Consider the following 27,651-nt stretch of genomic DNA (forward strand, 5'->3'; position numbering starts at 1 on the left):
ATTCCCCCAAAATTAACATAAAAAAGAAAATGTTTACAATGTATTACACACACAATCTTTTATTTTCCATTTTATTCAGCTACTTCAGTAAAGATTATTATCTCCTAAGATTTAACAGTTGTAGTTTTTATCTTTTCAAATTCATCTAGCTATAATTTAATAGTCTATATTTATTATTGTCAAAGTAACAAAATAGTAATTCTATGAAGTACAGGTTTTTCTGGAAGGTCACTGGGATGTTGCAGGTTTACCAACAGAGTCTGATTTTATTTTGGCACATTTAACCAGGAAAAAGAGAAAACATGGCGTGGTCCATCCTCAGATGTCTGACTGGACCCGGCAGTTACCTAAATTGGAAAGACAGAGAAAACGAGATGGAGATGGATAGACAAGCTGTTTAAAAGTGATATGTGGTCAGACATCCAAATCTACAACATCCATCTGTGGTCATGTGAAAAAAAGTCAAAATGTAGCTCAGGAACCGCGATTCTGGTTTAATCTTCAAGTTCCCTTCAAGTTCAAAATCAAATCAAGTTACTTTTAACTCAAGACTGTGAAGTACAAGTCTGTTTCTTCTCTTTTTCCGATAAATTTCACTGAAACTTTATTTTACAAAAAGTTAAATATCACCCATTTAATTAATGTAGGCCTATTTTTTTTTTTAAATGAAGAATGAATTACTAAAAGTGTCCATATTTTGGTATCTGGGGGTCATTTTTCAATCATAAGGTATAATATCGGCAAAATCTAAGCGGAGCCCAACACAGCAGCCATTGCTTTGTGATCCATAACATCCTCAGATTCCAACTTTGTCTTTCACAGTGTCTTAATGTTAAAATCGTTACTGACCAATCCCTAAAACTATTAAATAATCAGTTTCAAGGTCTCACAAATATGGATCAGATCAGAGGAGAGAGAAACCCTTACCTGAGCTGCCGCATCTGTAACAGGGTTGTGACTGGAGTCTGGAGTGGGCATGGTTAAGGGTGTGTTCTCTGCCGGGTTGATGTTCATTGATTGGGTGGGTTTTGATGGTATTTGAGAGGAGTCTGCTGTCATTGGTGGAGGGTTCGGTACAGGGGTTTGTCTCTGCGGGGTGGGTGTAGCCCCTGAAGATGCTTGAGTCTCAGGACTAACAGTTCCTGCTAGCTCTTCATCATCATCATCCTCGTCATTGTCATCACCATCTATAATGAGAAAAAGATATCTATTATAAAGAGACAGATTCCAATGAAACCTATCCTGACACCTTGGGTTATGATAAGTTAGTTTACCCCTGGTAAAGTCTATACTGAGTATCGCTTTTCGTTCAGGCTGGAAGTTTGCAGTGAAATGATCCATATTCTCATATCCACGCTCCACCTTTTCTAAATGAGACACATTCCTGCCTTCTGCGATCCTGACATAAAAGAGGACAGAATGAATTTGATGACCTTAAATATGAAATATGTTTAGAATCAGTATAATGATGATTATTTGAATCTTACTTCTGTAGTAAAGGCTTCGTATTCTGTTAAAGAGACATTAAGATTAGAGACTTCATACTAAATTGCTTTGGGAAAAATATGCTTTCTTTTCTAAAACGTACCAAAGTGACAGTGTTTGTTTGCTTTGTAAGTAAAGAAAAATGCATGCAATAAAGAACTTTGTAGACCTGCAGGAAGATTGCCATCTCAGATTCCTCCATTGTCTGAATTCCTGTCTCCACTAGTTTGGCTGCGTTATCCAAGTGTTCTCTGTACCTGCACAGATGATTACTGTGATTAGCAGAAGCATACATAAACATAGTATGGGAAAATAGAGATATCATGATGTAAATAATTTAAGCAACTAATGAATATGGATATTTAATGAACATTTGTTATTCTTCTACCATTCAAACTTGCATTTTTATGTATAAAAATACAGGGGGCAAAAGTAATATGAAATATTATGACAATTTAAAAGAACAGTTTTTTTAATGCAAAGTTGAATTTTCAGCATCATTAATATAGTATTCAGTCACATGATCGTTCAGAAATCATCTTTTTTTCATAATTTATGTGGAAACCAGGATTCCAGTATGCTTTGAAGAACAGAAAGTTTAAAAAAAATGAATTTGAAAAAAAATAGAAATCTTTTGTAACAAAGGTGTTAACGGTCTCTTTTGACCAAATTGAATGCATCCCTGCTGAATAAAAGTATTAAATTCTTACTCACCCCATACTTTTGAATAGTATATAAAGTCATAGGCCTACATATATAATAGTAAAGTATATTTTTTTTATTTTCAATTAATTTAAATATTTTTCAGAATAGCAGCTGTTCTTCATGAACATTTGTCATCTGTTACAGACTATACCTATCATCACAAATGTGACCTTTGATATTACTGTAAGTTTTTGTATATAGAGTGTTTATTTTTGTGTGTCCATGTACTTGCGCTGTAGGCCACTAATGTAATCGAGTTTCTCCTGCTGTTCTGCAGTGATCTTCAGTGTGAGATCTCCTCTGCGCTCTTCCAAAAGAGCATACAGACGATCAAACCACTCGCATACACGAGACTTCTGCCTACGGCCGTTTTCCTACACACAAGCACACATCACAAGGACTAATGTAAGAAATCAAGCTGAGAGTTATGATGCCATGGAATTAGTCAACAAAAAAAAGAATCAGTGATTGACATTGATAACACAGACACTGACCTCCACAGATCTGCAGCTTTCCTCTAGCTGACTGATGATGCCCTGAATTCTGTCATTGTTGCCAACTAACAAAGCAACGCCATCAGACAACTCGGTCTGCACACACACAATCACAGAAATAGAAACTGAGACATGAGAAAGAATACAGATGTGCAGAGAGATGATAATAAGAAAAACGTAAAAATAGACAAAAAGTCTCACTTTCTGGGTCTCGTAGACAGATTTGAGTGGAGCAACCTCACAGGACTGATGACTCCCAAACACTTTACATAAGGAACAAGTGGGAACAGAGCAGGTCACACAGTATATATTAATCTTCTCTTCCTGATGCTCCTCACACATCAACTCATCATTCTTCACATCTGGCTCAGGCTTACTGCTGCTGACAGAGAATCAGAGAGATTTTACTTAATATCTTTTACAGTCTTTTAAAAAATGTATGGAAAAGGAAAATTAATAAAAAACAACCAGTTTCCAAGAAATGAAATACCTCCCTATAAAAGTGACACAGTAACTGCCTTTGTTTATTTTAATTTTCCTTAGTTTGCATCCTCTACTGAATACAATTAAAATGTAAAGTGCAAGACAAGTGCACAGTAAGAGAAAGTAAAATTCTAACGGCTGTTGCTCATGTTGATGTGTTTCCAAATGTGTGTGTGGGTTGGGGGGGGGGGGGGGGGACTGATAAACACAGAAGGTGTGTCTGAAACAGCTCCTGTCACATTGGCCTACTTATAAATATAGTCCAGCACACACACACACACACACACACACACACACAATTGACCATGTGCTGGAACAGAATAGAGAGGGAAGTCTGAGTTGCTTGCAACAGGATTCCAAAATATTAGACAGCATAAATGATTAAAGGTGCCCTAGAATGAGTTGAAACAATATGTTAAATTGTTCTCTGATATCTACATATAGGGTATGTGGCTTATTTAAGGGCAAAAATTGTCCAGAACAGTTTTGCAGGTCCATTTACAACCCTATAAATTGTCCCTAGGATGTAATGCTCTGTTTTTGCCTTATTTGGAAGAGTCATGAATATTAATGTTGAACTCTGCTCTGATTGGCTTATTTCAGCAGCTCACAGCACACAGCAGTTCAGCTGTTCAGTGGAGCTGCTCGTGAGTCCTGACAGAACACAGCATCACTGAATGACACTTTAAGCCAAGGGTCCCCAATCTCTGTCCTGGAGGGCCACTGTCCTGCAGAGTTTAGCTCCGACCCCAATCAAACACACCTGAACCAGCTAACCAATGTCTTACAAGGGCCTATAAAGGCATTGATTAGCTCTGATTGGGGGATTTAAATTACTGAAATCCGGCAACCGCAAGCACGAACGCTCTTCTTTCCCCCGAAACCAAAAAACCAAAACCAGTATACTATCCAGTGTTTTAGTTATACATGTACTTGGAGTTTCCTGTTGTTACTGTACTAGCATCTTGCATTATCTAGACAATGCTGTCTCTCTAAGAAACTTTCAATTTAATCAGAAATGGTTTAAACAGTCAATACGTGGATAAATCACTACTTACTGCTTGCAGGAATATAGTTGTAATTGCCCCTTTCTCCAATTTAAGACGCTGAGTGAAGCTTGCTTGAAATTGGCCAGGCAAACTAATGAGTATCCGATTATAATAAACATTTTTTGTATGTGGGTTAGGTATGAAAAGTCCTCACCTCCCTGCACAGCCTGGAACATGACATTTGTGTCCATGAGAGCTGCCGTTTTTGCTATCCTCGTGTGTCGCTTGTTTACCTGCAGATCCTGATGATTCGGTTGCGCATTTCCGCCTGACAATGAACATTGGCTGGCTTGCAAATATTGGGGACGTACATATTAATGATCCCAGTGATTGCGTCACAGTTGGCCTTATGTTGAAAATCACTTATTTTTCCGTGGTGTTTTTTATACACAAGATTTACAGAAGTAGGAGGCAGTGATGTTTGAGACTCACAGTATGTGATGTCCTTGTACTGAACTCTTATTATTTCATTTTATTATTCAATTTTTCATTCTAGGGCACCTTTAAGACCAAATGAAATCAAGCTGAAATTCGTAGTTATATTAATAATACCTGCTAGATTCCTGTTTGTACATATCTATGATGTTCTCCACCAGCAGGTTCCTCTGCAGGCCATACACCCCATGTCTATCCAGAACCACTTCATGCCTACAGGATGGGCAGCGGAACCGGCCGCCTGAGCCCAGTGAAGAACCTCCTCGTGTGGGCAAGTAGGGGTTTGAGGCCTAAAAAATACACACATATTTGTTATATTGCTTTATACTTAAATTATTTCAGATTGTACTTGCAAGGGATTACATAAAATTTCAGACATTACATTATAGATAAAACAACATCTTAATATGTTGACAGAAGAAATATTACTTTACCAGAAATGATGAGCAAAAAAGACAGATATGATGGTAATAACAAAAAGGAAATATCAGTAGCTGTAACAATAATAAAATATATTATTACTCATTAAAGTATTTTGTCTAGCTTAGTGCCAAATCTAGCTGATTTTATATTACACTCTTCTTTTACTATAAACACACAGAACTGTGTTACAGGATGTTACATTTGTTCCCAATCCAAATATTGTTACCTCTTTCATTAGTTTTCTTTTCATAACCCTAATTCTGGAACAAAATTTCCCACTCTCTTTTGTGGTAGCTACTTAGAAATTTGTGATTTGTGTATTACGTCTGGTTTCAGTGACAGAAACCAGACGTAAACTTCCGTATAGCGTATATCCTAGATAAAATATTGCCCATAACCTATAAATGATCATTATATAGCTGCTGTTCTCCTCGTTGAAAAAAAAACAGGCTTAAACAGTTTTTTGGAATATGTTAGCGAGTATACTTACTAGCTAGCCATTCCAAGTAGCTAGCCATTCCAAGTAGGCCCAGTAGGCCTACCAGCTGGTCGTACCAGCGTCACAGGCTGGTGTTATTAAATATCATGTTCCAAAAAAGTATAGCTTTAAACATAGTTATCTTTAAAATGTTATGTTCAAATATTGGTGGTACCTGAAATATGTCATTGGCACATTTGCGGCAGAGGTTGTGCTGGCACGGTAAGATTACCACCGGCTTGGTGAAGATCTCAAGGCAAATGGGACATATGAGCTGCCTCTCCAAACTCTCCATGGTCTCGCGCGTTCTAGAGCACCAGTAATCCAAACCCACGCTCATCACGCGGAGCGCACGCGCTTGGCGAACACACTCCGGTGTGTGTTGTGTTCCGTTTATTTATTAATTTTCTTTTAAAAGAAATCCAGTTGTAATGCTGTCTCTCCTTGTGGCACTCGTAGGCCGCTCCGTCACCTTCCTCCACGCGCTTGTCTGGTCTGTTTTTAGCATGGTACGTAAAGGTTGCCATGATTACGTGACCATATATGAAAACGGCACTGCGCGAGACCGGGCAGCTGTCTGCCCCACCACTGACCACAAGCTCGCAAACCTCCCCTACCCAGGAATCAGCCTGCACACCCCTGGAAAGCAGCCTGCGGCGTAAGAAAAACAATCATCTGGTCATCCAACACTCATCTTTTCCCATACAAGTTTAAATGTTAAGTTAACAAGAACATCTCATTAGACGAACATGGATGGAAAATATGTGTTAAGTCTACTATATGATTCCACTGACATAAAATAGGCCTACACCAGCACTTTCATGTTTTTAGTACCATGTGTTAGGCTACATTGGAATGCCAAGTTATACCATAGTAGCATATCATAAATATGATAATAATGAACACTATAATTTACTAAATAACTTTGAGAAGACATGACCGTTTATGTTTCCCGTGGTCTTACAAAGTCTTATGCTTTATGGTTTTGTAGACATATTAATTATTTTTTATTTATATATTTAATTATATAGATTGATAAATGGACCCGATAGGTCTTTAAAATCATCCAAGGTGCTCAATGCTCATCATACATGGAACTCCTTCAACATCCCACCTCACTTCTCCTGCTGAAGTAATACTTGCTCAGGCATATGGCTCATACATTTTGATGGCTAGCTCTTGTGGAGTTTTCCTGGTCTGCACTGCAGTGGTCAGTATCTATCAAAAGTGGTCCAAGGAAGAAACAGTGGTGAACCGGCGATAACGGCTGATTGATGCACATGGGAGCGAAGGATGGTCCAATCAAACAGATGAGCTACCGTAGCTCATGCTCAAGGAGTTAATGCTGGTTCTGATAGAAAGGTGTCAGTGCATCACAGTTTGTTGCATATGGGGGTGCATAGCCTCAGACCAGTCAGGGTGCTCATGCTGACCCCTGTCCACCACCGAAAGCACGAACAGTGGACACGTAGGCATCAGAACTGGACCATGGAACAATAGAAGAAGGTGGCCTAGTCTGATGAATTGTGTTTTCTTTTACATCACGGTTTCAGACATTAGCTCACAGTTACATGGAAAACAATGTTAGAGCGCCATCTAGTTGTTACAGCTTGATGATTTGCCCTCGATATGATAAACTGAAGGACATTTTTTAATTTGATTTAAGTAAATGAATGGGTAATCATTTCATGAGGTTCAATTCATCTAATTTTGAGAATCTTTTTTTTTTGTAGAACGTGGCCCACTGAGGGGAACAGGCTGTGTGAGGGACCAGTAAGAGCTGAGAGAATGGACTGACTCTAATGCACCGCTCTGAGGTGATACAGCTGATCAGAGATCAGGAAAAGGCTGCAGTGAGTCGAGCAGAATGACTCTTGAAGAGACTGGAGCAGGAGATTGACGATCTGAGGAGGAGAGATATATTAGTGTTTAGTAAGGTAGGATGAATCTGTTTTACCTGCAGTAAGACTGAAGATAATTAGCAAATGCCGGAATGTCTGACCGAGGAACAAGGACTCTCTGAGAAATTAACATCTCACACGCCATTCAAAAAGCAAGTCTCACCTCAGTATCACCTTATCTACATCTTTCTCTGTTGACCTCCTCTCCCCAAACTTATTCTTCCCCTAATGCTGAGATCACTAAAAACACAGCCAAAATCTCATTAATTCAATGCCAATTCTCACGATACAGTATTATATGTGTTTGATATTGTTTTTATATGGTTTGATATCGTCCTAATTTTTTTTTTGTGCTATTTTTTTTCTCTTTTCCCTCCCTTTTCTGTTTTTTGCTACTCTGAGTAATATCCAGATCTTTGTATTTAGGGCACTTTTTGCGTTTCTTCGCCTCTTCATGACAGATCACTTCCTGTGTTCCTCAGTTGTAGGTCGCTTTGGATAAAAGCTTCTGCTAAATGCATAAATGTAAATGTTTGAAATGTCTTAGTGCGAATGGTAAAAAGATCTCATTTCCACAGAAGTTAAGCAATAGATAATCAGTGTTTTAAGAGTGTAGAGATATTTGGATTAATGCATGATGGTGGGTGTGGTGTGTCTTTGACCAAAGTCTCTACCTCCTGCTGTTAATACAAGTCTATAGGACTTGATTAAAGCAAATTCCCATTGTGGTTACATTTGAAAGAGTAATGCATCTTGGTCTGGGTATTTAAGAAGATGCTGCATAGAGATCAGGGCTGAATTGGTCAGCCCGTAACATTGAGTGTTTCCATGCACTCAGTGTTATATAATTTTCAGAAGTAAGGTATCCATATTTTATTTTGTACTTCAGAGTATGTGATGTTATATATGGATTATCTTTTAATTGATTATGTAATTGGCATTATACATTTACCTGACTGTTAATAAATTGTTACATTTTGATTTATTCTGATATACTCTGGGATTATTAACTTTTTGGAAATATTTGATATAATGGCCTCATAAATTGTAAAAGGGTTATTTAACATGAAACTACAGAAAAACGCAGACTAAGAATGTTCAAGTCAAAGACCACCAAAAAAGGTGCTTCACACAAATAGAAGTCATATGATAGAACATTATAACCCAATCACCATAACCATTCACAGTGAAGGATACTTGAGTGACATTAATTTTCACTCAAGATGTATTGTTTAAATGTACACGTTTCTTTCTGTTCAAGAGACTCATTTGGTTGTTATGACCAGAGATCTTCTGGCCGTGAATAAAACTTCATTTCTGCAAAAAGCAACCTGGATGTGGTGTCAGTATGCTATGTAGCTGAGGAATAGAAGTACAAAAGATTCTTCGCTCAAGAGATCACAGCAGAGACAATGATAGTGTTGAAAGACTATTCTGTTCTCGAGATGAGACTGTAATAGGAGAAGTATTAAGGATCCTGCAGAGACCAGCGTATGCCTGAGAAGTGAGAGTGAATAGATGCTAAATACCTTTGTGCTCATGTGTGTTTGAGTAAACACTAGTAATAGTAGTAGCTTCTTGACGGGACGCCGTCACCTTAGAGGCTAATTACCTTGAAGTATTGAAATTGTGTTAGATGTATAATACATCTAACAGAATTAATAAGGACACAGATAATACATCATGTATTTGACACCAATCGTTAGCCTCCATTGGGACGATTTGGGCGGGCATATACTGCTGTCTGTATTTGTACCTGAGTAGAGTTTCCGATCTCTCTGACCCTCTTGGATTTACTGACTTACTGTCATTTCTCATCTCAAATAATCAAATTAAGTCAAATCAATTACAGTTTTTTTATTCGCTTTGGTACTATTTTCACAAGCAAGGTGTACATTTTCAAAACTCATAATACTATCACAACAGATCATCAAATGTTCACTTTTTTCAAACATTTCAGCATATTTTCAATCGTGTTAGTACAATACACAAAACCACAAATTATCCTTTTCACTATACACAAAATAATAAATTTTTAATCCAACTGATCGTAATAAATGAATCATCTGGTAGATTTCTTTAGATATTGATTTTATAGACGTAATTTCTACTTTGTTTGTCACTTCTGATATGGATGACCATATGTAATCTTTTTACATTATTAGCTATTTATTTTAGATTATAACCAAGATGGCAATATCCTAAATCCTTGTCCTTGTGGGGACATTTGGGGGACATTGCTGGATCATAACTTCATCATACCTTTTGATAACACACTGAATACACTGACCTAAAGGATTATTAGGGACACCTGTTAAATTTCTCATTAATGTAATTATCTAATCAACCAGTCACATGGCCGTTGTTCAGTGGATTTAGGGGTGTGGTCCTGGTCAAGACAATCTCCTGAAGTCCAAACTGAATATCAGAATGGGAAAGAAAGGTGATTTAAGCTATTTAGAGTGTGGCATGGTTGTTGGTACCAGACGGGCCTGTCTGAGTATTTCACAATCTGCTCAGTTACTGGGATTTTCAGGCACAACCATTTCTAGGGTTTACAAAGAATGGTATGAAAAGGGAAAAACATCCAGTATGCAGCAGTCCTGTGGGCGAAAAGGCCTTGTTGATGTTGCCTGGTCTAAGGAGTCTCGATTTCGAGTCGGAATTTGGTGTAAACAGAATGAGAACATGGATCTATCAGGCCTTATAACCACTGTGCAGGCTGGTGGTGGTGCTGGTGTAATGGTGTGGGGGATGTTTTCTTGGCACACTTTAGGCTCCTTAGTGCCAATTGGGCATTGTTTAAATGCCACAGCCTACCTGAGCATTGTTTCTGAGCATGTCCATCCCTTTATGACCATCATGTACCCATCTTCTGATGGCTACTTCCAGCAGGATAATGCACCATGTCACAAAGCTTGAATCATTTCAAATTGGTTTCTTGAACATGACAATGAGTTCACTGTACTAAAATGGCCCCCACAGTCACCAGATCTAAACCCAATAGAGCATCTTTGGGATGTAGTGGAACGGGAGCTTCGTGCCCTGGATGTGCATCCCACAAATCTCCATCAACTGCAAGATGCGATCCTATCAATATGGGCCAACATGTGTAAATAATGCTTTCAGGACCTTGTTGAATCAATGCCATGTAGAATTAAGGCAGTTCTGAAGGCGAAAGAGGGTCAAACACAGTATTAGTATGGTGTTCCTAATAATCCTTTAGGTGAGTGTAGATACTATTACAAAAATTATGGATTAGGTTAAAAGTTAGGTAATGTAAGCATATCTTCTTATGTGGCATCAAACATGTAGCCTGTGTTACTGTAATTAATTCAGCAACAAGGGTGATTTGAAACTTGTATCTTGCATTGTTTGCTGTTGGATGAACGGTTTGTAAAAGTACTAAATTGAAAGAAGATCATACAGTTTTGGTAATTAAACCAAATGTTCTCATTACATATTACAATAATCTTGTGTTTGAAACAATAATAATGTGGACTGAAAATTTGTGAAACTGAATGAAAGCATGAGATCAGGTTTTGAAAGAATGACTAGCTGTGTTATAAGTGTAATCAGTTTGGATTTTTGTACTAAGCCTTTTGGAAATGTACACCTTACTTGTGAAAAATACCTAAACGAATAAAAAAAAACTATAAAATTGACAAGGAATTGTTTTAATCTTTTTTCACTGAGAATATCTGTTGGTTTCCTTTGTGAGATCCAGCCAGATCACTCCTAGTCCGGAATATGAGCTAGGAATGAGTTCCTACAATGTAATTAATAAATTAACAAGATGAGAAGAGAGAGAGAGAGAGAGAGAGAGAGAGAGAGAGAGAGAGAGAGAGAGAAACTCTGCTAACAACACAGATAAATATAATACACTATAATAGACAGATAAATAGTTACAGTGATAAATCAAACTCATATTTATATTATTGTTTATTAAAAGTATCCAAAGATTTGGATGATTCTAGGGGCCTATAATTGACACTGAGCCATTGATGTTGCCATTTATTTTTCATACAATATCACAATTCCATAGTCTTTAAATTTGCATTCCCTGTTAAATCAGTTAGCAGAAGCAACAGTCTTCTGAGTCAATGAGTGCTGGGAATAGTGAAAGCCAGTTTGGTGTTTTTTACCGGCAGCTTTGAAAAATGAACCGCAGAATAGGAAGACAGAGAGACCTTTATGCATGGAACAGTAGAGCTTGCTGCTGGCATACACATAGCCTACACACACACACACACACACACACACACACCGAGTAGACTGAGAGAAGAAAGAGTTTTTTGAGAGAAGAAGGAGATTTATTTTCATGGAGAGAATCCATTTGTTTTCAAAAAGGGACTATTGGAATTACACAAACGCATATAAACTGAACAGAACGAGTTTTTTTTTCTTCAAATGTAAACATTGGTATAGGGTAGGGTTAGTGTACTAAAAACAGTATATTCTATACCCCTACACTTATAAGACCATTATGTCTATGAAGTCAGTCCACACAAAATGTGTGGTATGTGTGTGTGTGTGTGTGTGTGTGGGGGGGGGGGGGTGACATATGAGGACACAAATGTGTATAATGACATGACATAGCTATAGGCTATTACAAGGAGAAGGTGTGTGTTAGCAGGACTAAGTTAAAATAATGAGTTAAAATAAAGTCTTAATTTTGTCTAGGGAAAACTGTAAATCCATTTATAAATCAATATCAGTATGTTTAGGCTATACTACCCAGCAGCATGTATATATGGCTATAGCCTACATGCTGCTGGGTATATCAATAAGCAAGGCTTGAATTGGCCAAGTGGGTTGTAATCGGTTGTAATGCAAACATGCAGGCTGTTGAGCTCCCTCCACTGGGCGTGACTTTCTGAAGATCTTGAACACTCGCCTTGTTCGCGTGTCTCCTCATTACATATCTCTCATTGGACTCAGATGTTTAATTTGTGCGATGATAAGCACTCTTTCACTTTTAAAGTGACCGTCGCAACACCTGGACATAATATTATCGCGTGAAGCGCCTTGTAAACCGGACCACTCTTCTATGTTTTTCACATAGTTTTTTGATAATGTTGGAGTGTTTATTGACGATCTTTCTGGGCTTTATCTCCGTGCTGCTGTTGTGCGTGTTCTGTGGACGGAGACGGTGAGTTATTTTGCTGCTGCTGGTATTAATTGTTATAGGGATGAATACGTTATTGAATGGGTCTTAGTGTTTAGTTATTATGAGGAATGTTTGGAGTGTGTATATATCATTAGGCTGACGTCTTTTGATCAAAGTGCACTATTATATAAATCAGCACATCCCTGATTAGTCGGCTGCAATGCATATGAAACTGAACGTTAAAATCGTCATCATTTAAAATACATTTTAAGCCGATTTGGCAAGGGAATGTCTGCTAGACATTAACAATTCAGAGCAGGGTATCTTGTTTACTCGTAGATCACCTCAGTTTGATATTGAACCTTCCAGTGGTTGTCCTGGTCCAGAACCAGTTCTTTTGAACAATTCGAGCCGATTCAGCGATTCAATTACATAATTACGCTGTTACTGACATGCCCACATGGCCACTGCATGGCTTATTGTCAATAGACCTGTGTAAGTTTATAATAACACATATGAAAAAACACCTGTTTTGTGAACTGGTTTGAATGTGAACTGGTTAAATGAATTGAAGAACGATTAATTCTCGAATCGGATATTGCTACATTGTAACCCAAAGCTGAGGGTTAAAACCGCTTTATTTGCATGTTTTAAATTACCACCACATCACACTAGGCTATTACAACACGTGTGTTATGTTAATTGGAAAAAATAAACCTGTACCTAATTTGTGTGTAGGCTAGTTCAGGAATGATGAAGTCAAAAGGTGTTGCATGCAGGGCTTCCCTTATTTTGTTGGCCAGGAACACTGTGTTGTTTGCCTGTTTCTACAACAAGGCTATATATGTATTTGGCACAATGTTTCCACTGCATGTCAGGACTTCACGGTCTTCAGTAGTTCTATTATTTTATATTCCTCGTTTATTGGTAAATATCATGCCAGTTTACCAACTTATATGTTTAAGTATGTGTATGTTTTGAGTCACCCTTTGAACCTTAAGGCTGCAGAGAATTGCTCCATTATGTGCTGCGACATGGTTTCTTGTTCAGTTAGTCAGTAGAAGAAGGAAGTTTGGAGAATTAATTCTCAAAGGGTCACCCCATCCCTTTTTTGTTTGCCTTGAAAAGTAGGCCATGGGCTACATCATCAGTAGGTCGCAGCGGTCATTAAACTGTATTCTCAGTTAATGAGTAATGTCAATTTAAAAGAATACTAGCAGAAAAACAAACTGAAAAGCATTTTTTTTGTTCAGCACAGTTATGTCACCACTTTACCACAAAGCCGTTAGAAGACTTTGTTTGAGTTTGTCTGTTTATTTTATGTTGATGTACAGTACAATGGCCGTCTCTCAGGCATTGTCGAAGGAAAACAAAACTGTTACATTGGGTGTGCATGTTACAGGAAGGATGGTGAGCCCCCACTGGTTAAAGGCTGGATTCCATTCCTGGGAAAAGCTCTAGAATTCAGAAAAAACTCTCAACAGTTTCTTACACAACTACAGCAGGAACATGGAGATGTTTTTACCGTACTTATTGCAGGTATAGTTGGCACACACAATTACTTAACATTACTTGTATAAATGAAGTTAATAAAATGAAGATTGTCATATTTAGCTAACTTTCAGTCACACAGTTTCCCTTTTGCTCTTTTTTTTCTCAGACACACTGTTATTGCGCAACATGCTCACATAGTTCTGTTAATAAAAAAAATGATGTGGATGTCAGAAATAGCATTTGGATATCTGGAAAATAGACTTTTTTTCGTAGGTTAAAGTTTTATAAACGTAAAATGGGAAGTATATATTAGATGCTGCAATTCAATACCATTTTTAATGGCTTGTTTTTGTTGTTCATCTAGTAGTTTGTCAATTAATTTAAGGTGATTAAAATAATCTTTTTATTTTGTACTTTGTTCTGAGTAGTTTCAAGTGTGTGAAGTGTTTTTTTTATTTAATATTGTATTTTATTAAGAACTGTAAATCTGGTATGGCCAGTTACATATTAGTGGAATACTTAATGTTAGTTCTGAGTATGTTTAAGAGCAATAGTAAAGGTGATGTTAGCAAACACAAAATTATACAAAAAGTAATGCATGTCAAACTGATGTGGTATCATGACATCTACCCATTCATGTTTGTATGTTTCTTTAGGAAGATACATAACATTCATAATGAACCCTCTCCTGTACCCGTCTGTGATCAAACACGGGAAACAGTTGGATTTCCACACGTTTTCAGACAGCGCAGCATCCAGGACGTTCGGTTACCCAGCAGTATGGAGTGGCCACTTCCCTGGAATGAGTGACCGCCTCCAGAGGAGCTACACTCTGCTGCAGGGGCCTGCCCTCGACCCGCTCACGTTCAGCATGATGGGAAACCTGCAGCAGGTCCTGCAACATCGTTTTCTGTCCAATGAAGAGATGGGGCCTGACGGCGATTGGAAAGAGGTGGAACTATATGAGTTCTGTAAATGCATAATGTTTCAGACCACATTTATCACCCTATACGGACATTCGTCAGATATGCGTCTGGATCAGTTGCGAGAGGACTTTGAGAAGTTTGATGACATTTTCCCTTTACTAATGGCCTGTGTGCCCATTTGCTTGCTGGGAAAAACCAAAGAAATTAGAGAGAAGCTGACAAGATTTTTCTACCCTCATAAAATGGCAGAATGGAAGGATCCATGCGAGTTCATACAGAACCGAATGGCCCTGTTCCAGCAGTACGATACACTTCAGGACAGAGATAAAGCAGGTAAAGATCACGTACATACACACATGCAAACATACAATACACACTTAGAATATCTAGGATCCTTCTTGCGGGACCCCTATATGACTGTGGTGGATTGTTTTGTTGATGATAAATGTCTCACACCTGTAGAAGGATATTAATATTCCCATGATGACTTGCAGAACCCTGGTCTTTGGTTTTTACACTGAAGTTTCCATACACCAAAAGAGATTATTTAAATGCTAAATTAATGGAAAACAATTCTCACAAAAGGGATACAAAGACTTAAAGGGATAGTTCACCCAAAAATGAAAACTCTGTCATTTACTCACCCTCAAGTTGTTTCAAAACTGTATTCATTTCTTTGTTCTGCTGTACACAAAGGAAGATATTTTGAATAATGTTTGTAACCAAGTATTTTCTTTTCCTACTATGGTAAGTCAGTGGTGAGGGAGATCTGCTTGGTTACAAACATTCTTCCAAATATCTTCCTTGGTGTACAGTAGAACAGACATTTTAGAGGCAGCACAAATGCAATCCAAAACTATGTATTAACCGACAACATTAAAAAATACACTTAATATGTATATTTAACTACTCATATGAACAACAAATCAGTAACTACACTGATTTAAGTCTTGCAGTTATTAATCGACTGTATATGGTTTTGATTAAATAAAAATAATTGGGGGGTACTCTGGGTTCGGGCTAAAAACCATCCCCCGGACAGCATGCCAAATGCGCATAATCTGTACTCTGTTTAATTTGATGCAAGTTTGAACTCGTGAATTATTTAATTATACTTGTGAATTATATAATCATTTACACTGTTATTATTGCATCCTGTTAATGTACAACAATACTGAGGTGCTAATAGTATCTATCTGTCAAAATATAAATTGTATTACTATTTACACATAGTGCAAAGAACTGATACTTTTATATGGTGTAAATAGAATATATAACTATTTTAACTTACTATACCATCTACAGCTATTTGCACTTAGTGTAAATATCATATATTGTGAAAAAATTATTTGCACTGTAAGGGCCTGCAGTGTAAATAGTATCTGTTACAATTTACACTGTGCAAATAGCCGCTGCCTTTTTTAAAACTAAAAGTTATATTTTATTTCAGCTTTATTTCAATAAAAAAATATTTTAATAGTTTACGTTTTAACAGTGACAGTTGCAAATGTCCCAAAACCATGGTTTGAAACAATGGGAAGTAACAATAAACACTCTAAACCACTGATTTCAAACGAAAGATTTTGAACTTGTTTCAAAAGTGCCCATAACTAGAACTATCAGTGTTGTAATATTATGTGAATGCAGTTAGGTAAGGTTTTAGCATAATTTGAGATATGGATACAAAAATTATGTTATAGTCTGATTTGGTTAGAGATTTAGGTGTTTCCCCATTCAAGTAGAGAGGACTTGTACTTGCATGCCTATTTCGCACATAGAAAGATTCCTGCCCTGGGGTTTTGCCAAGATAATTTAACTGACTTGTCTTAAAGGGAGAGTTCTTTCAATTTACTCTTGTATCAATTTCTTTCTTCTACTGAACACAAAAGAAAATATTTTAAAGAATATCGATAACAAAAAAAAAGTTTATTTAACAAAGTTTGAGAGGAGCACATTCAAGTAATCCAACCAGTCTGCACAATACGATATAGCGGTCTCGCGACAGACAGCTTCACAGCGTCCCTCCACCACCCCATTGCCTCGCTCTTTACTGGTTCCTATTCAAGTCAAGTGTGGAATGCTCTGGGTTTTGGCCAAATTCCGAGCTTAGAGACCTCACCCGGACAGCAATCTGATTGTACATGTGAACTCATGAAACAGTTAATGGTCCTCACTGACTTCCATAGTAGGATTGTTTCTTTACAATGGAAGTCAATGGTGCCCATTAACTGTTTGGTTACCCATATTCTTAAAATATCATCTTTTGTGTTCAGCAGAAGAAAGAAATTTATACAGGTTTGGAAAAAACTTGAGGGTTGAGTAAATGATGACAGTATACTATCCTTTAAAAAATAGAGAGCTCTCTGATCCCTCCATGGACAGCAATTTAATTTTCACTTTTAAGGTCCAGAAAGGTAGTAAAACATTGTTAAAGTAGTCCATGTGACTCCAGTGGTTATGAATTTTATAAATAATTCTATATGCAAGCAGCATTTAGCCGGGTTTAAGCTTTTAAGGCCTTTTAAGCACAGAGGCATTAAAGACATTAAGTTTATTTAGCAAGATTTTAAACACTGAAATAATAGATGGAAAAGTCCATTTACAGCCAATATAGGCAATTTACCATAGGAAATGCATGGTTTTTAAAGCTTTTTCATAGATATAGCGCCACCTATAGTCTGATCTCTTTAAAACATTGCATGCTTCATCAGCATGTTATGTAAGGGATAATGTACACCCAGCCGGTTTTTATCGCAGAATAAACCCCGGCTACTAGTCTCAAATAAATAATTATTAGACACAAAATATTGTCTCGAGATTTAATATTTTATTAGCTCTTACGCAAAGCTTCGGCGAAGGAAAACAGTTCCAACCTGCTTTAAGCCTTTGTCTATTGCTGAAGATTTGCCATATGCCCTTGCTAAATGTTGAAAATTAATGCTGAAAGGGTTAGTTCACCCAAAAATGAAACCAAGCCTATGATTTACTCACCCTCAAGTTATCGTAGGTGTATATGACATTCTTCTTTCAGACAAGTACAATCGGAGTTATATTTAAAAAGTCCAGGCTAACGTTAATCCAAGTAGTTGTTGTAGTTGTGTTTGAAGTCCATAAAAAAATGCAGCTGTCCGTCAAATAACTCAGATGGGTTAATAGAGCCTTCTGATTCGAATTGATGCGTTTGTGTAAGAAAAATATCCATATTAAAAACGTTATATAGGAAACCTGCCTTGAAGTCTTCCATTGTAACCCACGGCTGTTTAAGCCACAAGATGGCGCCAGCGTTAAGCATAGAAGTAGAACCGGTCAAGATAACTCGTAGTACCCGTATGAGCGGGTGTTATCTGGAAATAACGTACCGCTGGAATGCGCGATTGACCAAACAGAATCAAGTATTTCACAGAGCCGTGTAATAAGCCACATGTACCCAACAATTTGTGAGGTTTTGAGTTTCCCCTTAGGATTTATAGGCGTTTGAGTGTATTTTGCCACTTTTTTTAAATGGCACTGTTATAGCCATCCAAATGCAAAAGTTCAACTTTTTTTTTTGATAGTTATTGATCTAGAGAGTCCAGAGAATTGTCCTAGACTGGTTTGATTCTGATCGGGGAAAAAACCTGGGACAAGTTCACAAAAGTAGGTTTTTAACATAATTACGAATATTTAATTAACGATTTGATTGACAGCAATGGCCCCAGAGGCAAAGTTGTTCAACATGAGGAGATCTATCATACGATATGCATATTTTGCGTATGTGTGCAACACCACGTGATTACAGAGCCATAAACATAATAGGTGCTCAAATTTCATTGGCCTATGGCGGCCATGTTTTTTGAGATACGCCAATGTCCTCATAGACATAAATGTTACCTTGGGCCAAGACACCGCATACCAATTTTCAAGTCAATCGGACTAGCGGTCGTGTGGTTATAGCCGTTTTTGTGTTTTTTCATGTTATAGCGCCACCAAGTGGACAATCATCGCAATTTTTTTGGTTTGGTTCCAATCATGAAAAATATGTGGGAGAAGTTTACAAAAGTAGGTTTTTCAAAAAACCCAAAATTTCTCAAAATTGGCGCCTGAAGGGCGAACTAATCAGAGGCATGCGTTTTGTCCGTCCCGAGCCAAGGATTCCAACGATATAAGACACTTGAGCCCACGCCTAACGGTTAAGGAGTTATGAGCCGTTTCGTACTTTTGCTCGCTGTAGCGCCCCCATCAGGCTGATCGGGGTGTGCCTCGGTGCCTTGAAAGTGTTAATTAAATTGCTGTCTATGGAGGGATCAGAGAGCTCTCGGATTTAATCATAAATATCCTCATTTGTGTTCCGAAGATGAACAAAGATTTTATGGATTTGAAACGACATTAGGGTGAGTAATAACAATACGATTCAATAAAATATTTATTTATAAAGCACATTTAAAAACAACCAAGGCTGACCCAAAGTGCTGTACATAGCAGAGAAAAAAATGCAGAGCAGTACAGGACAAAAGAAACAACTGAAAAAATAAAACAAAAAGAAAAAATAAACAGCAGTCAATGAGCATCAAAAGCAAGAGAAAACAAAAAAGTCTTTAAAGAAGATTTGAAGATGGAAACTGAAGGAGCCAGTCTGATATAGAGCGGCAGACTGTTCCAAAGTTTTGGGTTTAAAAGGGGCTTTCTTAGCTTCTTTTCAATATGCTGGAATGCTGAAAGCAGGATGTGACTGTACAAATAAAGAATTGGCACACTCTGCTCATCATGACTGTGCTGTGCTGGTCAGGTGGTTTACACACACACACACACACACACACACACACACACACACACACACACACACACACACTCTCTCTCATAGCTTCTTACTTTCTCTTTCCGTAGCACATCATTTTGCCATGCTGTGGGCATCAGTGGGAAACACCATCCCAGCAGCCTTTTGGTGTCTCTACCACCTCATCTCCTGCCCAGAAGCCCTTGCAGCAGTACGAGCAGAAATTGTAAATGTGGTTGGAGAGAAGAACATGCAGTTGATCTTCAAAGAGGACATCACAATTACACGAGAACAGCTAGAACAAATGGTTTACCTGGGTAACTAACACATTTTTACACAGTAGCACATCACGCGTGGATGAGCATTTGGGTATTTAGTATACAGTGTTTCCGCAAAGTATGTACGGTGCTTCACTTTTTTCACATGTTGTTGTTACAGCCTTATTCCAAAATGAAAAAATTATTTATTTTTCCCCTCAATTCTACAAGCAATACCCCATAATGACAACATGAAGTTTGTTGGAAAATTTTGCAAATGTATTAAAAATAAAAAATAAAAATCCCAGGTACATAAGTATTCTCTGCCTTTGCCATTACAATCAAATTGAGCTCAGGTGCATCCTTTTTCCACTGATCATCCTTAAGATGTTTCTACAATTTGATTGGAGTCCACCTGTGGTAAACTCAATTGATTGGACATGATTTGGAAAGCCACACACCTGTCTATATAAGGTCTCACAGTTAACAGTGCATGTCAGAGCACAAACAAAGCCATGAAACCCAAGGAATTGTCTGTAGACCTACGAGACAGGATTGTATCGAGGCACAGATCTGGGAAAGGGTACAGATATTGTACAGAGGTCGACTGTAACTAAGTACATTTACTTGAGTACTGTACTTAAGTACACTTTTTGAGTATCTGTCCTTTACTGGAGTATTATTTTTTTTCTGGAAACTTATGACTTTTACTTAACTACATTTGAAAGACAAATATCATACTTTTTACTCCACTACATTTCTAACAAGTTCAAAAGTCGTTTCTGTTGCAGCAATGAAAGTCGGTGGATGATTTTTTTTTTCCTTATTTAAAAGTTTTTTTTTTTTTGTGTGCTGTTTCAGACAGTCTATCAGGAATCACTCTTATAGTCATATACATTTCCCCAACTTTTTTTTGAACACTGATCAGTTCATAGCAAAATGGAAGAAGACTGTTCTTAGGCAAAAGTGTGTGCACCCATAGACATACTTTGAAAGTATGTTTCAGTTTAAAAAAAAAACACTCAAGATTAGTTAGTTGGCATACACTTGGTGCATGTCTTATAAAATATTAAAAATATAAACGTCTGGGAGAAAGAGAAGAGTAAAGTTGGGAGAATATCAGATGTGTATCAGTGTATTGGATCTGTGCATTCGGCCTTAAAGTGACAGCAGCTTTGTAAAGAGCTTTGTAATATAAGTATTTAAATTAGTTTTTAGTTAGTCGTATGGTAGTATGTCAGATGGAGCATCACTGAATGGCTTAAACCATGATGACAGTGTGCATTTATACAACAATAATAAAATAATGCATTGGCATAAAAAAGGAAATTTACTTTTATACTTAAGTAGTTTTTAAAACAAATACTTCTGTAAGTCCTCCTTCTAGAAACGGATCAAATTTGAGGAGGCTGCTATTTCTCTGCACTTGTGACTTGCCAGAGGTTAGTGCAGCAAATTCAGTGGGGAATCTCTCTTGCTGACAAAAAGTGATTATGGAGGTTTCAGCCTCCAAGAGATCTTCCAGCGTCACCTTCTGATTCCCAAGCGATGTTGAGAAAGCTTGCATCTCCTTTTGCACATCCAACCTTGCTGTTCCAATTACACTGGTGTTTGCACACTCCAACTCTTTTCTTTTTTCTTTCAGTTTGAGCAAAGTTCCTTTCAACTTAATGAGCCACGCAACTGCAACTTTCAATCTTTGCCAATCAGAGAAATGGGTCATCAGTTGTGATGTAGCATTGACATCAACAATTATCGCATTGACCGACAGACTTCTCTTTACTTCTGGGTCGTCGGCAGTGACACTTGTATCCACAGGAAATGTTGGCCACGTTTCTTCAGGTTCCCATAAGAATTTTGGCCCTTCTATCCATCTTTGTTTCATAAGATCTTCTGCCTTCAATCCACGGGAAGCATCGTCCACAGGGTTCAGGGATGTGGGAACGTATCTCCACTGTTCAATTTCCAAGTTAACCCTGATGGTGGTTACCCTGTTAGCTACAAAGGTTTGAAATCTTCGGTCCTCATTGTTTATGTACTTAAGAACTGATGTGCTGTCAGTCCAAAAGCAAGTCTTCTTTAGTGGAAGCTGGAGCTCCGATTGAAGTATCTTGTCCACTCGTACTGCAACAACGGCAGCGGTGAGCTCTAAACAGGGAATGGTGACAGTCTTCAGGGGGGCCACTCAGGCTTTGCCAAATAAGAAAGTAACATGAACCCTCTCATCCATGTTCTGCATCCTCAGATAAGTAGCCGTACCATAGCCGTTCTCGCTCGTGTCAGCGAAGTGATGCAATTGGGTGATGCAAATATAAAAATCATTTGCAACGATTTTAAACCAACTTCCTTCACCACATTGTCATGATGGGGTATTGTTTGTAAATAATTTTATCCATTTTGGAATTAGGGTGCGACATAAAATGTGGGAAAAGTGAAGCGCTGTGAATCTTTTCCGGATGCACTGTATATGATCCATTTTCAGATTTTTTTTGAAAAAATGTCATTGTTATTATGAGAGAATTCGGTGATTGTCACTTGAGCTCTATTAATTAATTTATCTACAGGAGTTATTAGTGCTATAATCATGGCTTTACCAGCTTTCAATGATTCAGACTGTCTTTTTCTTTGTGCAGAGAGTTCAGTAAATGAGAGTTTACGTCTCTCCTCTGTATCGATGAACATCCGTGTGGTTCAGGAAGATTTCTGTTTGCGTCTGGATGCCGAGAATTCAATCAGCCTGCGGAAAGATGACATGATTGCTCTTTACCCACAAAGCACACACCTTGACCCGGAAATATATGACCAGCCTCAGGTAATATCTACCGCTCTCTAGATTAGTTATTCTCAATCTCAACCAAGATGGCATAAAATGTAAAATGTATTAGGAATAGCATGCATTACAGTGAGACAAAATAACAAAAAAAACGACTAACTTTTTTTTTTTTTTTTTTTTTTTTTTTTTTTTTTTTTTAAATATACCCATAAATCATAAGCAGTATCTCAGAACATCTCACTTTAATACACAGATATAATATACACGTTGTTTTTGTTTTATGCTTACTGTTTACCTGGTATGGTTCTAGACCCTTTGTAGTGGATAGTATCAGCCCCCCGTCTGACATTTCAGCCCCCCTTATACTATCAACATTTATTCAAAGTATAATTTTTACTTTTTAAAATAAAAATGAAAGTACCGTAACTTAAAAATACAGGTCGATATGTTTTTATTCTCTTTGCTATTCTGTGCATGCGTGAATAGCCCACCATGCAAGCAAAGACGGCTTGTGCTGCATATCAGCCGGAGGAGGGAAGCACTGTGTAATATTTAATATTTCATACACTAATTTTTTTTTTTTTTTTTTTTTTTTTAAATATACCCATAAATCATAAGCAGTATCTCAGAACATCTCACTTTAATACACAGATATAATATACACGTTGTTTTTGTTTTATGCTTACTGTTTACCTGGTATGGTTCTAGACCCTTTGTAGTGGATAGTATCAGCCCCCCGTCTGACATTTCAGCCCCCCTTATACTATCAACATTTATTCAAAGTATAATTTTTACTTTTTAAAATAAAAATGAAAGTACCGTAACTTAAAAATACAGGTCGATATGTTTTTATTCTCTTTGCTATTCTGTGCATGCGTGAATAGCCCACCATGCAAGCAAAGACGGCTTGTGCTGCATATCAGCCGGAGGAGGGAAGCACTGTGTAATATTGCGCCGCTGCATCCATGATGCAGCAAAGTTCCTTGATTATTATGCAGAAATGAGAGTTCCTAGCCATATCGGCCTAGAAAATCACAACTTTTCATTTTCCGTCGCTCTAAGTACACAATACAGAAGAGTCAAGTTTTAAATAAAAAAATATCAAAAGTATTTGTTCATTTTTGTGTGAGATGCTAACGATCTAATTAGATGCAATGATCTATGCTTAAAGTTCTCCCGCCAGATCTTAAGATCGGCTGAAAGGATTCAAAAAAGGTAAAACTCAACTGTTTAACTCTAGGGAAGTTGGAAAATGAGCATATTTTCAAACAAAGTTGGGTGTTCCTTTAATGAAAGCATTCATATTGTAACTACAGCATATAATGCATACCGATTATATTGGTTTCTTAACATTGGATTATATTAAGTTTCTTGCTTTATCAACACTGTGCAATACACAGCCACAACATTAGGTAGCGTTATCACCAACAGTACCAAGGTCTAATTACCCCTGAGAATAAAATCGTAAAACTGCACCTACTGATAACATTCACAGACATAACCGACTGTGTTTATGTGAACTTTGTCAAGTAAACTCAAGGTTATGTCAAAAACACAATGGCCCTCATTTATCAAAAGTGCGTACACCAAATTTCCAGCGTACACCTTGCGAACACCCAAAACCAAGGTGACTTTGAGATTTATCAATATGGACATTGGCATACGGCACACTCCAATATGCCAGCTCAGGAGGTGGTGTACGCACGTTTTGAGTTAGTGCGAAAATGCGCACAAAAACAATTCCTAACACCACAAAACGCACTGATAAAGATATACTATATTATGACCCACCGTAAAAAAACAACAACAACTTAGTAATTATAAACTTCAGCGGTTATTTTTGTGCAACATGGACTTCAATGTTTAATTTGTGTGACTATACCAAAGCATTTGATTTGTCGGCATGTATTCCTCCAGTTGCGAGCCTGCGCGCTTTACCTGACGTTTCAGGGTTAGGCCCGGCAGCTGCGCACGGACTGGGAATAATTCAGACTGACAAAATAAAAATGAAATTCTTCTTTTTTAAAATAGTAATAATAAAATAAATAAGGACATTCTTCTTCTAAATAACAATAAGCATCATTAATAATGAAAATCATAATAATAATAAGAAGAAGAATTTTACAAATTGTAATGCAATTATTAATGTGAATGAATGGTACTCCACATCACATCATCATCACTATCGTACACCCCAATATGTGCCGTGATACGAAATTAAATGCTAATTGTTTCAAAACGTGCTGTAAAATAATGCATTGATAATTTCTCATCCAAACAGCTATTTAAACTGCTGGAGTGCGCTTCTCAACCCCAAACTATTAAAAGTACTCGTAATTTGGGTCCATATTTTGTTTTTGTGGGCGCCTTTAATCCCACTCTATAAACTCCCAAATAAAACAACTTTCGTTTTTTTTCCACTTCCCTGGTGACGGTCTCGATAAATGCGTCTCAATCATCTCACTAGTTCAGTAGTCAGGACACTGATCAGGAAGTCAGCCCATTGACTTATGTCCTGATCAGTGCCCTGACTAGTGGACTAGTAAGATGATTGAGACGCGCCGATCTCCACGTCGGAGAAGTTTCGCTTCTTTGCCATCTTCTGTGTGTCCATGGTGTAAAATGAGGGCGTGGGGGAGGCGGAGACTTGAATATATAGGGGCGTGTTATTCTAATGACGATCGTTTTCAGCCGCCGCATTTATCAAGGGCAAGTATTGCGTACACCTGGATTGCAGAGCTGCGCACAGCTTCATAAATCAGGCGGTTAGAGGAGTGTAAGCATAATTTTACGCCAACATATATGCCCGTTTCTACGCAAGATTGATAAATGAGGGCCAATGTCCGAAGCATGAGCGGTAAAGGCTACACAGGCGGGGAGCAGCAGCTCATTTGCATTTAAAGATACATGTATGAAAACAGCCTTCCCTTGCACTCAAAATTGAGCATTTACAACAAGCACTCAACTCTGGTCCTCAAGGGCCACTGTCCTGCAGAGTTAAGCTCTAATTCTAATTAAACACACCTGAACCAGTTTATAAAGCTGTTCAGGATAACTAAAAAGCTCCAGGCAGGTAAGTTTGATCAAGGTCGGTGCTAAACTCTGCAGGTTCAAAAGCCCCAATTTACAACATGGTATAAGAAATCATCTGTGTGGTATTTTGAGCTGGAACTTCAGAAACATACAGGGGACATCTGAGACTTGTCTTGTAAAAAGGGGCATAATAGGTCCCTTTAAAAAAACAAAAAAAAACATATCCTTAATCTTTATCCGGTAATGAGCGTTATTGGGAGTTAAAAAGGTTGAGAACCACTGCTCTAGACCTAACTAGCAGACACACATTTTAAACATCTTTATGGTTAGAAAACTAATTTATTGAGATGTCGTTTGTCTGTGGTTTCTTGTAGCGCTTCCAATATGACCGTTTCGTGGAGGATGGGAAGGAGAAAACCAATTTTTATAAATGTGGCCAGAAGGTTCGGTACTATCGTATGCCTTTCGGCTCAGGAGCCACTCAGTGTCCGGGACGCTTTTTTGCAATGAATGAGCTGAAACAGTTTTTGTGCATCACTCTGCTCATGTGTGAAATGCAGTTGCTGGACAACCAGCAGGAGGCGATGCTAGACAACAGCCGTGCTGGTCTGGGCATCATGCCACCGGCCAATCAAATCACTTTCAGATACAGAACCAGAAAACCACAAGCCATCATGGAGAGGGAGGAATGAACTAAACAAATAGAGAGAGACTGGAGACTGTTCCTTTTATTGGTATTTACTTTCATTTTCCACAGGGTTCATTCAAAGATTTTGTAAATAATGCAAGCTGCAGTATACACATAACACTGCCATAGAAAATCTCATACAGTACACAGTGCAATTTCAGTAAGGGTTGGATGCACTACAGTGAACAGCCGTCTATGTATAGGCTACTATTGACTGAAAAAAGGGCAGCTTTTCAAACATCTTACCTCTCATAATTCAGTTTTATCTTGTCACTGGGTGTAAATAAAATAATAGTGTGACGGTGTTGAATTGCAGTTAACTGAATTTCACGCACTACAGCTCATTATACAGACTAAAGTAAATGTTTTTGTTGTTTTTTATAGAATTTGATCAGTATAAATTGACAGCCATAACATGTATATGGACTAAAAAACAAATTGCCATTCAAACGTTTGTGTTTGGTAAGATTTTAAAACCAAGTCTCTTATCCTCATCAAGGCTGCATTTATTTGATTCAATCAAAATACAGTAAAAGAGGAATATTATGAGATATTTGAATAATTTTCTCAAGATTCAGCATTTATTTGAAATAGAAATCTATAACATTATGAATTCCATTGTTGTCACTTTTGATATACACAATCTTTTTTAATTTAAACTTTATTATATATTAGTATTGGTCAGTTTTGGATATGTTAAATGCACATGCATGCTTATTTCCCTTTTTACATTTCTATATTTATATTACCTTTGCTGTCAGCTAACACTCACCAAGTACATCTTTAAAAACAACTAATCATTTACTAGTATTATAGCAAAATAATATACTATACTTTACGGTGCATTTTTCATCCATAGTAATTTCTCAGTAACCCAGTCCAATATCAAAAGCTTCTATACTCTACCGATACACACATTAAAGATGCAGTGTGTAATTATAAGGATATATTGAAATATAGAAATAATGTACATAATATTTTCAGGAGTGTATAAAGACCTTATATAATGAACCGTTATGTTTATTACCTTAGAATGAGCCATTTCTATCTACACTCACCGTGTCCCCTTACAATGAAGTCACCATTTTGTGCCACCATGTTTCTACAGTAGCCCTAAACGGTCAAACTGCTCTACAGAGAGCTAGCTACTATCTGCTGTCACAG

The 27,651-nt window shown here is 37.6% G+C and overlaps 2 protein-coding genes across 3 annotated transcripts; one reads left to right on the plus strand and one right to left on the minus strand.

The window, feature by feature from the left end:
• Positions 1-55: 55 nt before the first annotated feature.
• On the minus strand, positions 56-6,182 carry trim55a (tripartite motif containing 55a). 2 transcript variants are annotated; one of them, XM_067452515.1, is made up of 10 exons: positions 5,728-6,182; positions 4,769-4,941; positions 2,886-3,066; positions 2,685-2,780; positions 2,419-2,564; positions 1,655-1,742; positions 1,488-1,510; positions 1,275-1,399; positions 928-1,187; positions 56-347 (listed from the first exon to the last, which is right to left on the minus strand). In XM_067452515.1, exons 1-10 carry the CDS (start codon positions 5,890-5,892, stop codon positions 267-269), a joined length of 1,338 nt encoding a protein of 445 aa, XP_067308616.1. In that variant the 5' UTR covers positions 5,893-6,182; the 3' UTR covers positions 56-266. The 2 variants fall into 2 exon arrangements, with proteins under 2 accessions (XP_067308616.1, XP_067308617.1); XM_067452516.1 differs by having other exon boundaries at positions 2,886-3,063; positions 5,728-6,181.
• A 6,137-nt stretch (positions 6,183-12,319) lies between these two features.
• On the plus strand, positions 12,320-27,096 carry cyp7b1 (cytochrome P450, family 7, subfamily B, polypeptide 1). The gene is made up of 6 exons (XM_067452512.1): positions 12,320-12,605; positions 13,966-14,102; positions 14,714-15,316; positions 19,847-20,053; positions 22,627-22,805; positions 26,174-27,096. Exons 1-6 carry the CDS (start codon positions 12,529-12,531, stop codon positions 26,489-26,491), a joined length of 1,521 nt encoding a protein of 506 aa, XP_067308613.1. The 5' UTR covers positions 12,320-12,528; the 3' UTR covers positions 26,492-27,096.
• The last annotated feature ends 555 nt before the right edge of the window (positions 27,097-27,651 follow it).

This window comes from Pseudorasbora parva, chromosome 9, assembly GCF_024679245.1.
Source record: "Pseudorasbora parva isolate DD20220531a chromosome 9, ASM2467924v1, whole genome shotgun sequence".
Classification (NCBI taxonomy): Eukaryota; Metazoa; Chordata; class Actinopteri; order Cypriniformes; family Gobionidae; genus Pseudorasbora; species Pseudorasbora parva.